At 36.2% G+C, this 13068-nt stretch overlaps 1 protein-coding gene across 1 annotated transcript in view; it reads left to right on the top strand.

Moving 5' to 3' along the window:
* The window catches only part of VWA8 (von Willebrand factor A domain containing 8), a 363559-nt gene that overhangs the window by 199401 nt on the left and 151090 nt on the right, over nt 1-13068 (top strand). Inside the window, exon 22 of the mRNA XM_053899178.1 lies at nt 11140-11215. Coding sequence (XP_053755153.1) covers nt 11140-11215 — 76 coding nt within the window. The remainder of the gene's footprint in view (nt 1-11139; nt 11216-13068) is intronic.

Below are 13068 nucleotides of genomic sequence, written 5' to 3'. Positions count from 1 at the left end.
TCGCATAATGGACAGTGGTTTTAAAGATTCTTGAAAAAGAACTCCAGTTTGAAAATAGTATTAACAATATAAGCATAAATGAAATGAAACCGACAGAAAATTATGTAAGTAAAACCATCAGATGGTGCATCTGATTTGATTGAAAAGAGAAAAGACTCTGGAGTAAGGTTACAGAGGACACCACACATGAATAATATTCTCTTCATAATGATTCAAAACAAAACATTGCTGCAGAGAAGTTGAAAGTGGACTTACACGAAGTCCTACAGGATGACACCAGCTTGATACCATATTTAAAACCAAGACTTTTAAAATAAAGCCATGGGGCACTCTGGTGGCTCAGTCAGTTAAGCATCCACTCTTGGTTTCAGCTCAGATCATGATCTTGAGGTTTGTGAGTTCAAGCCCCATGTCAGACTCGGTGCTGACTGTGCAGAGCCTGCTTGAGATTCTCTTTCTCCCTCGCTCTGTGTCCCTTCCCCACTCGCTCTCTCTGTTTCTCTCTCAAAAATAAACTTAAATTTAAAAAAAAGTAAACTAAAGCCAGAATTATTTCAATATCTTGTTATGAGATAGGAACTAACAATGAAAATCTTTTATACTACAGTCTCACTTAAAATTTTATCGTAAAGTATTTCAAGGATCTGCCAAACCTACACATTCGTCTCTTACAAAGTCAAGAGGTCAGCTTGTTGATGTGTGTTAAACGACTGTCAGAGAGATGCCCCATAAACAAATATTTTAAAAATGAAAAAAAAAAAAAAAAAAACATTTAATTTGGTCCTTCAAGGTAAAGGTCATGCTCTAACAGTAAAGTAGAAAATAATTACTTTAAAAAATCTCTGGAGAGAGCATTTTAAAATCAGATGTTTATAAGTGTTTCAGTTGCTAGGCTTTTTTGTTGCTGAAAATAATACATATCACCCTGTAATATTGTGATGTAATAAGAAAAATATATTTCATCTTCATTCTCATTTCTGCCACAAGAGCTTCTAAAACCCCTGTAATTTCCTGAGAAATAAGGGTTATCTTTCTGTTATGACACTGATCTTCTTTCCCAGTTCTAAAACCCTTGTAATCTCTGGAGTGAGAAGACTCTTTTTTTATGCAAATAAGGTAACTCTTGGGGCCCTGGATAGCTTCAGACTGCCCCCCCCCCATTTCCTCAGGAAACCATGTGATTGGAGGGTTGGAACTTTCAGCCCTGCTCCCTAGCTCTGGGGAGAGGAAAGGAGGGGTACTGAAGATTAAGTTAATCGCCAATGGCCCATGATTTAATCAATTGTGTCCACTTAATGGAACCTCTGTAAAAATCCCAAACAGTGGGGTTTGCAGGGCTTCTGGGTTAGCAAATACGCTGAAGTACTGGGAGGGTGCTGTGACCAGAGAGGACATTGGTCCTCTCAATGCACAGCCCCTCACGCCCCATTACTTGCCTTCTGTATCTCTTCCTTTTGGCTGTTCCTAAGTTGTAGCCTTTGTAATAAATCAGGAGTAGTACATAAAGTGCCTTCCTGCGTTCTGTGAGCTGTTCTAGCAGATTATGGATCCCGAGGAGGGGATCGTGGAAACCCCTGACTCAGAGCTGGTCTGTCAAAAGTAGGGGAGGCCTGAGACTTGGAATTGGTGAGTGAAGTGGGGACAGTCTTGTGAAACAGAGCCCTTACCCACTGGGATCTGTGCTAGCTCCACCGTGTAGTTAGTGTCAGAATTGAATTACCTTGTAGACAGCCAGCTGGTGTATGCAGAAACTTAGAGATTGTCGGGTCTGGAAAACCCACGTTCGGTGTCAGAGTGCTGAAATGTAGAAATAGATCATACGGTCCTAAAAGGTCTCTTCTATGCGCTAAAACAGTTTGAAATACAATTTCCTCAAATGATTAAAAGCCTTATAAATGAAGATTTTCAATGATGTTTGAACCCATTGGTTCAAAATATAAAATGTGGCACTGATTTGTTTGCCAAACCACTGATAGACTTCAGGAAGGATGGAAATTCCCAAGGCTAATAGTATTAAAATCCTTTGTATGTTTGATAAATGAGTGAAAAGTGTATGTCGTGCTATAGGGGTGCAGTGAATGCTGCATTTCTATTTGGATCTGTATGTCTTTGTGAGCTCTTTTTCAGCTATAATAACCATTAAAGCAGGCATTGAAATAAACTGAACTTAGGACTAGACCTTTTAATCACACAAATAATAATAAAGTATATCAACCACGTTGTTCTCCCAAACATGTATTTTATTTTATTTTATTTTATTTTATTTTATTTTATTTGTTAACGTTTATTCATTTTTGAGAGACAGAGACAGAGTATGAGTGGGGAAGGGGCAGAGAGAGAGGGAGACACAGAATCCGAAGCAGGCTTCAGGCTCTGAGCTGTCAGCACAGAGCTCGACGTGGGGTTCGAACTCACGAACTGTGAGATCATGACCTAAGCCAAAGTCAGACGCTCAACTGACTGAGCCACCCAGGCGCCCCCAAAAACGTCCTTTAATTTTTAATAAGAATGAAAGTTGTTTGTATTATCAACAAATAAAGTCCAAGAGCATTTTTTAGATATTGTTTTCCATAGTTGGCTCAGTTTTTGTTACTGTTTTCATATATTTTACAGTGTATCTTCTCAGAAAAAACTTTGATAGTATATTTAGAGCTACTGACCTAGAACAGTCTCCGCTATTGTACATGTCATTCTTTATCACAATTACGTGTTCCCACTTCTGTCTCCCTGGCTGATCAGTGAGCTCTCCCTGAGGGCAAGGATGGGTCTTTGAACTGCCTCCTTCCAGCACAACGTCTGGAACATGGTGGGTGTTTGATAAACATTTGTTAAACAAATGAATAAATGTAATATCTCTTCCTTCCCACCCATCTTTGAGACATCTGCTTAGAGAGTCCTCTCTCGGAAATGAACAGGTGATTGGTTCTTCATTTCCATGAAATGAAAATCAGCCTCTTGAGCATGATATTTAAGAAAACTGTGCACTCTGGCTCACCTCACCTGGCCAGCTCGACTGCCTTCTGTGCAACTATATTCTAGACATACTCTTGTTCCCTCAAATTTCTCTTGTATCTTGACCTTCTACATGTTTGTCTGTTTCTCTGTCTGGAAGCATTTTCTACCCATACCTATCAATTAAAATCATATTGAATCATCAACACTCTGTTCTCTTTACTCAGAATTAATTGCCTTCTCCTCTGTGTTCTCACTGAACTTTTGATTTAATTTCTATTATTGCCCTTATCACCCTCTGACATGGATTATATTTGTTTTACATCTATCTTTCTGTCATGTGTGCTTCCTGAGAACAGAATCTCTGATCTTTTATAATCGTCATACCTAAAAGTCTGCCTTATACATTGGAAATATGTAATATTTGTTTAACACACTCTTGCCTCATTCATTCTTTGAGTGAACATTGATTGCATGCCTAGAAGGTATGAGGTGTGGTGACAGGCACTAGATATATAGGTGATACCCCCTTGTGTATAGATGGTATGCCTTGTCCTCACAGTGAAGGACAGTCATAGGAACAACTAAAAAGTTTCTTAAGTATAAAGTCCTTTCGAGCAGTTAGTTCAAGTGGAAGGATAGAAGTGAGAAACAAGTTATCGTTCATTTATTTGAATTTGGATTCAAGAAATATGATAGATACCAGAAGAGCCAAAGTGGCCAGGGGCAGAACTTTCTCTGCAGTGTCCACTGTCTTCAGCTCAACCCTGTTTCCTGCGGGTGTTGGCTCAGCTCCTTGTTGCTGTCTTCCTACTGGTGACTGAAACATTTTGGTATTGAAATACCTAGGTATGTTATGGAATAGCTTTCAAAATCCCTAGCAAATTTTAGGATAAAACATAAGATCGCAAAAAAAAAAAAAAAAAAGAAGAAGAAGAAGAAGAAGAAGAGCTTAGAGCTCTGCTCCAGTCCCCTGACCTCTAAGTCCTTGGAGGTGTTTGTTCCTTCTCTGCCATTCAAATAATGCTGGAAAATGACTGTGACTGAAACGAATGAACTCTTTAACTTTTGCTTCTGAATGTTATATATCTCATTTTTCTTATGATTCAGTAGTGTCTTCCTTTAAGAAAATCTATCATAAAAACTTAATAAAATAGGTACATTACAGAAAATTTAAACATGGCTCTCCTTGAAGAGTTCTCCAAATATGCTTATTTACATACTATTTTCTATTTGACTTGAGTAGTTGAAGTGTGATAAATTTAACACTGAGCATTGTGAGTTTTTTCAAGTTGATGAACAGTCAGAAATGAGGATAAAAATAATTCATGATTATAATATACCAAATAATATTATGATATATGTAAAATGCAACTTACATAGTGAGTTTTAGGCAATAAGTGTTACACGGAAAATGTATTTAGGGTTGTTAACCATGAGAGACGTGCTAAGCCGGTCTCACGGAGAGTTGGTGGACTTAAGTCCTCTGATGGATTTCCTTAGCAGCAGGCTATTTCTCATTTGTCTTAGTGATCAAAAATAGGTATTTCAGGGGTGCCTGGGTGGGTCAGTTGGTGAGGTGTCTGATTCTTGATTTCAGCTCAGGTCATGATCTCAGGGTCCTGAGACCCAGCCCCACGTCGTCGGGTTTCACACTGAGTGTGGAGCCTGCTTAAGATTCTCCTTCTCTCCCTCTGCCCCTCCAGCGCGTGCTCTCTCTCTCTCTCTCTCTCTCTCTCTCTCTTTGAATTGCCTCTGGTAAAATATCTTTCGATATTTAATCTCATGCAAGATCTAGTTCATACTGTACCAAAGATGGTACATTATTAGTATGATGAGTTAGGTTCGCTTAAGTATATTATGAGTTTAAGCTCATCAGGGGAAGGAATGTCTACCTATTTTGTTCACAGATACTTCAGCATCCAAAGCAATGCCCATGAATAAATGCTGAATACAAATTTATTGAATAAAAGAGTAGATAATATCCTGATATGAAAAGATATTCACATTAATTTTTGACTCTCTCATGGTTTTCTGTTGTGACCCAATTAATGAGACTTTTAAAAACTATAAACTACTCATTACTGTATTTTCTGATAAAGCTTTACTCAGTGGACACAGTGTTCCCCAGCCTCGCGCTCTGGTTTCATCTGTGTGTACATCTTTGCCCACTCATTAGTTTTGCATTTAATCTGCATTTTTGTTCTTCTATTCCTTTTTTAGAACTGATTAGAAAATGCATTGTTTAATGTTAGGAGCAAAGGGTAATAAAGGACCTGCATACTGTTTTTCTTTTGGGGTCTGGAAAAGAGGAAATGAAGTTCCCACAAAGAAATTAGGTCATCTTGAGTTCCTAAGATTTACCAAGCCAGAAACCTAGCTTTCAGAGGAAAGACAAAAGATCCAGTTTTTAAGTATATCATTTTAGTAGATTTATTTTTAAAGATTAGACAACTCACATCTTTCAGATTTTGTTAAGAGATTTGATTATCAGCATGGCTTTGAATATTAGAGGAGTTTCTTTTTAAATAAGTGTTAATACAGTGCTAGGAGATGTGGGGAGGGAAGTAGATTTTGAAAACTAAGCATATTTTGAAATGTTTAGCTTCCATCAGATGACTACTTTGCTGTGGCTATTTTCTACCTGTTGTTCCCAGTAAGAAGCTACCCCTGAAGAGAACAGTGTTGCATCACAGTAGACTTCCTTCCATAAATATTATCCCCCTAATGTCTTCCTTTCTTTTATGGTTTGTTAGGATTTTTTGCATCTGGACACATTAGTGATGAGTGATTGACTGCTAAATAAACTATTTGTCCTCCAAAACAGCTATTTTAAGAGCTGGAGTCTTTTCAGTCACTTTGGCAGAAATAATATTTTGCTTATCTTATTAAAAAGACTTTTCCCTCAAAGCATTCAAAGCACATATAACAATAATATTCTTTCTGTCTCCACTTTATCTTCCTTGCTTTTTACTCTACTCTGCTCCCTCATTTATTCTCTTTTAATTCCCTCTTTAGACACGAGTAATCTTGAGCTTCAAGAGGTGAAGTGATTGACCAACGTCCAAATCTGGACTCAGAGTCAGGCCAGTGGTGGTTTTTAACAAACACTGCAATAATCACAGTTAATTTGTGTCTTCCTTTTTTTGTATTGTATGGTAACACTGCTTATATTAGTGGCCCTTTCTGTTTGACGTCCTTGAGAAGTTTCTCTTCCAACATGGCAGAAATACATTTGCCTTTTACAAGCAAGAGTAAGAAAGGGTGTGTTGCTATTCAAGAGAGAGCCCAGACCGCTTGTACACATTGTTTACAACTTAACGTTTGTTTGCCTCAGCTATGTCTAAGTAGCACTCTGTTTTATTTTTGAAAATTATCAGTGCCCCTTACCTTCATTTCATTGATAGTTAAAATAAGCCTTTGGAAATGATATTCTTGATGATGCCATGAACTCTTTTCCACTTGGCAATATCATTCAGCAGCGTTACTTCTCAATGGGTAATGTTATGCTTATCTCTTATTGGCAGAAATTACTATTTACTTCTATTTTCAGGACCTTCCCTCATTTAGAAATATTTGTCAAATATTTGTTAAGTGTCTCCTATGTGCCATGGTCCAGCTTTCCTTTCCCACGTTTGACTTCTATTAATGACTAGTCTATTCCTACAGCCAATTTTATTTAATGAACCATAAAGTTAGAGATAATTTTTGTTAGCTATTTGAAACTCTTATATGTCGTCTTTCTTCTTTCACTCTTATGTTTAACTACTATTGCGTTTCTAAAAGAAAGCTAACCATAAGCCAATTTAAACACAGCTTACTAAAATATCATTTTTAAAATAAACATCACTATTTTGAGATCATTTGCTCTTCAGTAAATTAGCAGATATTAGCTTAATGTACCTTTACAAGCAACATTTCAAGAACAGATTGTGCTTGCTCTCCAGAGGCCAATTTTCTTTCCTTATTTTGACAAAAACCTAGTCTTTATACAACTTAATTATTTTTATTGCATGTAGAATGATTTTAAATTACTATCAAGACATTAATAACTCTATTTAAAAAAAACTTTAAAATTACAGGATTAAGGGGACTCTAAGGTGACTCAGTCAGTTAAGCATCTGACTTAGGCTCAGGTCATGATCTCACAGATAGTGGGTTTGAGCCCCGCATTGGGCACTGTGCTGACAGCTCACAGCCTGGAGCCTACGTCAGATTCTGTGTCTCCCTCTCTCTCTGCACCCCTACCCTGCTCATGCTCTGTCTCTCTCTCAAAAATAAATAAACATTAAAAAAAAATTTTTTAATCACAGAGTTAAAAAAAGAATAGAGTTTAGCACCATATTCCTTTGAGTAGCTCCTTTATCTACACAGGCTTTAATTGATAGAAAACTTTAGTTTGCAAGATAGTGAGAAGTGAGAACATTTATGTCAGCGATTAGCTAAACATTCTAATTAATTCAAGCATTACAGATAATAGTTATGTACTGAAAACCATTTTTTAAATTAAACTGTAGGCTAAGAAAATGTGATTTAGATGTGTTTTAAATTCCCTTCTCTTCTCTATTGTTGAAATTACTAGTTCTATTTAAACTTTTATAAGCTTATATTTCAGAGATGTTCTTGAGAGGAACAAATTGTAATAGAATTGAAATTGTAGCAAATAAAATACTCTCTTAGGGTTATTGCCTATTTGTGTGGAGAACTAATATCTTTTGATCCAAGATGCTCCTAAACACAGAGCAATGATTTTAATCAACTTTTCAGAAAAATAATCATTATATTGGCTTTAAGAGTCAATTCATATGCTGCTTGTGACAATAATGCTTATCACTTCACTAAGTTGAAATTTATGATATTGTAAGATACCTTGAAAAACCAGCTTTCTCTTATTGTATTAAGTACTATGCAAGGATAGTAGGTTATTTGCCACCCTTACATCACCAGTGAAACTTAACTGACATATAAGCCAATCCATTTTTTAATAGCGTATCATTTTACACATTATACTAACTTCTGCTTTTCCTTTGATGTATATGATGAAAGATCAATAAAAAGAACAGAACAAAACCACCTTTTTTCTATAAATTCCTCTTTCTCACAGACTACTCCACTGAAAGCCATGATTTCCATTTGTGTTTATTCTCATTTGTAATCCTTTTTAGAAATCATCTGATTTGTGCATGTTCCCTCAAACCTTTGGTTTTTAATTCTAGCACAAAAGTCTTTTGATAAATCTAATTTGGCAAGTTGTATCTTATCAGAATTCAAGTGTTATAGAACAATTTCATTTGCCTTTTTAAAATTGGAATTCAGCTTGAATTTCCTTCCCACTGACAATGATACAAGAGTTCCTTTTTCCATTTTGGTGCTTGAAGGTGTCATGTTGTTGCCCATTAAATATGTGACAAATGAAGTGAGAAATTCATTATATAGCTATAAAAATCTGTGTGAACACACTCTTTCTCTTCCTCACCCAACCCCCCTTCTGCATTGCTAGAATATTAACAACGAATTTAAGGGAAATTAGTTAAACTGTGTTCTTGTTTGCTTAAAACTCTAAAAATTAATTTTTTAGCAGAAGATAGCATGAAGTATGTCCTATAGGAAACTTGTAAGACCCAGGAATAGAGAAAATGGACATATGACTAGATATCATTACACTGCATAAGAAACATTGTGTTCATACTAAAAGTGGATAAGCACCAATAAATTGTCACCGTATGTTTTGTTTTCACTTTTCTTAACATCCTCAAGGCTTTATTTCAAACACATCTGAATTTGAATTTTAGCCAACATTAAAAGTAGTATCTGATTCTTTGTAAAGTGTTAGTGCTTGGGCTATAGGAAGCAGTAGATAATAAGGCAGGTATCAGACCCATGAGAGCCAGAATCATTGGGGTGGGAGCTTGGAATAGAGGTCAGGAAGAGCAATAGACCAGACTCCAGGGAATTAGCTCAAGAAGCCACTTGCCGTTTAGTCAAATTAGAGGGAAAAGCCTTTCAAGCTAGGTGCAGATAAGTTAGGAAGTCTAGAAATTATAAATGTCAATAATTGTATTGCCAACGTACCTGTTCAAGCCCTGGTAGGTGAGGACACTGATGGAGGAGTTACTCACTACAATAAGTCTAAATTCAACTCAGTTGGAGTCCATGATGGATGTAAACAAGGTCTTCCATACTCCCTTGACTAGTCAACTGCAAGTGTACTTCTCAATATGACTGTACTTTCTAATAAACACTTATAAATTAATAAAAAAGATTTCTTATATCTAGTAGAGTCAGCCTTAATCTAACCCAACATTTACTGAAGTGGATTCTATAGTTCCAGATTCTCTGTTTAAAAAAAAAAAGGGGGGTCCCTGGTCCAATAAATTTGGAAATCCACATACTATATGTTGTGTTATAAGCCACAGTGTTGACTTTTAACTTTTAGCATTTTTGTCATTTTATTCATGCATTCATTTATTCAGAGAATATGTATTAAATGCATTCTATGTGCCAGATATCCATTAGATGCAGGGAACTGGATGAGGGACAGATAGATATGGTCTACCTTCTTAAATCTTACAGTCTATGTAGAAAGATATTAAGATAAGTAATTAGAATATAGTGTGTTAAGGGTTGAAATAGAGGAGATCCAAGGCTCAAAGGGAACATGCAATAGGGTCACCTAACCTGGTCTTTTTAGAAAGGGTCATGGTGGGGATTTCCAAGAAACACCGTCTACACTCAAGACCTGAAGATCAGGTAGAAGTTAGACAGGCAAGAACTTTCAGTCCTAACAGCAGAAATAATGATAACAAACTGGTAAGGCTGATGTGTAGTTACACTCTTTATATCTGCCATATGCTGTGCTAGGTACTTTCCAAGTGTTCTGTCATCAATCCTCCTGGGTGGATTGTATTACTTACCCAAGATCAGGTGGCTAATAAGTGATAAGAACTAGAATTTGAATCCTGATTGGTCTGACTCCAATGTCTTCTTTCTACTACCCCACTGCTGCCTGTCAAAGCAATTCACTTATTTTGATTAAATTTGTTTTGCTAAAGCAAAAACTTACTTGAAAGATATCTTAAGTTTGCTTGGTTTGTCATTGTCATATAGTATTTATCAGTTTTTTAAATAAATACACATTTTATAATTTTAATAGATGGTGATAAATGTTAGCATTTGGGGAGAAGTTTCAGAAGCATATTATAACACTAAGGTCTGAAGTTCACATTCCAAGTATGGCCTCACACATAGTAGGTACTCAAAAGAACACAGGTATAACTCCACATATTACTTGGTAAGTGATAAATTTGAAAAGGCAACCTTCAATTCTTATAAAGAAAAGTGCTACTCACATTTTAAAAGTAATTTAATTCTCTACATGATATGATCAAGATGGCCATAGAATTTTTTATTTTAAAGAGAGCATATATGTAGAAGATGAAGATATAGAATTGATCCCCTTAAATGTGTCTGGACCTGCCTATCACCTGCAGCTTATAAACACATTTTTGGTAAAAGTAATTCATAGATGATATGAATTTCCTATCTCATCATGTGAGAACGTATATAACATCAAGAGAGCTCACTATTAATAATTTGAATATTCTGATCTAAAGGAAGGTCTGGCACACTCTAGCAAATAGATTTAAGAAAATGGAATGGATTGTCTTAATCCTAGCAGAAATGTTCAAAAGCCTATGGTTGCTGGAGGGAGGTAAGACAGTCTGGCTTTTTGCACATGCTGAGGGCAGATTAGGCCAGAATGTGGAATTCATACACTTGCCTTAATTGGTCATGTCAGGATGCCAGTCATCACCAAAGTCACCATCAAAATTCCTCTCAAATAATATAAATATTATTTCTCTAATGCAAATATATATGTTTTTAATTTCTCCTCCTCACCCTCAGGAGGTGATTTTGAGGAGTGAAATGGTCACAAAGGAAATTACTAGAAAGGAAAGGAGAAGTAAAGAACCTGGATAATCTGTAAACCTGGATTGATTTCCAAACCCTATAATTCATATTTACATCCACAAAATACTGTTGCTAAATGGAATTTCATTTGTTATTATTCATTTTGAGAAAAGTGGGTGGTGAATAAAAATTTAAAAAGAAGTCCTCCTGTGCTATATTTTTATTCATGTCTGTTTATTTTCTTACTAACTATAAAATGTTTCGTTTTAACTTCAGGGACACCACAGTACAAACCCTTACTCTTCAGCCTTCTGTTAAAGATGGACTGATTGTATACGAAGACTCACCTTTGGTTAGTAATCCAACTATATGAATATTCTCAACTCTATTTTTCTGAATGATAGTTGTATTTCAGCCTTTGAGAGGGATTTGTAAATATCCCATAGATTTCAATGAATTTCAGTCTTAACTGGAAAACACTCATTCATATGTCATTTGGGGAGTAGATATTTAAATACAAATTATTGGAAAATAAAATGTTTCCTTATTCTGTTCTTTTCTCTTCCAGGTGATTTAGGGAATGATAGAAATCCTCTAATGGTTTCTTTATCATTCCAGAATTAAGGAAAAAAAACTTTGCTGTTTTCAAATGTGTAGTGTTTAAAATTAGATAATGTTTCTAGAATTTTTTTTAATGATTTTAATGAATAAAATATAGCCCAGTGTTTTGGGTAGCTGGAAAGACCCATCCCTCAACTTCTTACATAAGACCCAAAATAATCCTGGCCTGCCAGGCCTGTCCGTCTGTGTAGATAACTCCTTTGTGGTAATGGCACAAATATGCCAACATAAGAACCTCTCTGGTCCAGAGCTTTTTGAAGTGATTGAAGTCTTTAGAATCTCACTCCTGAATTCTCCCAGGTTGGGTCTGACTTTCCCTGAACAGAGATGTGAAGGCTGGAGTTGGATTAGTGTTTGAAAGCTATATGTTTTCTCCCTCTTTTTTAATTCAGTTCATTTTTGCCCTAAAATTAAATGGAAGAACCCTTATCAGTTTTTTTAGAATATGAATATTCATTCAAATATTCATTTGTGGTAGAGGCAATCATCTGTTTCTCAATCTGTAAAATTATTTGTCAAAACTATGTAAAGAGGAAAATTTATTACATGGCTCATTAAAAAAATAAGCTTTGGGTTTGTATTTAAATTCATTGAGTATTTCCCCCATCTACTCTCTTAAAATGTTTTTTTTTTTTAAGTTTACTTATTTATTTTGAGAGAGAGAGGGAGAAAGCAGGGGAGGGGCAGGGAGGGAGGGAGGGAGGGAGAGAGAGAGAGAGAGAGAGAGAGAGAGAGAGAGAGAGATTGAGAGAGATTGAGAATCCCAAGCAGGCTCTGCACTGTCAGCCTGGAGCCCAGTGCGGGGCTCAGACTCATGACCCATGAGATCATGACCTGAACTGAAATCAGGAGCTAGATGTGTAACCAACTGAACCACCCAGGTGCCCCCCTCTTAAAATGTTTTTAAGAGTTTTTCCTAGCTTTTATTTTTACCTTTCTCTTCATAACATCACCACTTATTCAGACACCTAAGACCTAGGATTCTTTCTTATTTTTCCTTTCCTTACTTCCCATGTAATCAGTTGCCAAGACTATAGATTATATGTCCAAAAAACTTCAGATCAAAGTGCCTGGTTGGCTCAATGGGTTAAGCATCCAACTCTTGATCTCACCGCAGGTCATGATCTCACAATTCTTTAGATCGAGCCCCACATCAGACTCTGTGAGCCTGCTTGGGATTCTCTCTCTCCCTCTCTCTCTCTCCCCCTCTGCCACTTGTGCCCCCATGTGCACTCTCTCTCTCAAAATAAATTTTAAAAACTTAAAAGAAGAAAACTCTTCAGATCAATTTAATACTTTTTATTTCCACTTTTCCATGCCTCTTCCCTTAAAACCAGGTCCCTCAAACTACTTTTTTACCAGATTATTATGGTAATCCCCTTTTAGTCTACTCTGCATATCGCTGCAGGATTAAACATCCTAAAGTGTAGTTCCAGCCTCCATTCCTATCATGTCTAAACTCATAAATCTTTACGAATTGATTACTTAATGAGATAAAGTACATATTTGTCACTCTGGTGACAAATTAACAGAGACCTGATCTACTCTTTCAGACCCTGTTTTCTTTTTTCTTTCTTACATTTA

This window comes from Panthera pardus, unplaced genomic scaffold (genome assembly GCF_024362965.1).
Source record: "Panthera pardus isolate Hobbes unplaced genomic scaffold, ASM2436296v1 HiC_scaffold_1, whole genome shotgun sequence".
Taxonomy (NCBI): domain Eukaryota; kingdom Metazoa; phylum Chordata; class Mammalia; order Carnivora; family Felidae; genus Panthera; species Panthera pardus.
Note: the sequence above shows the minus strand (reverse complement) of the source record. Positions and strands in the feature narration are given on the sequence as shown.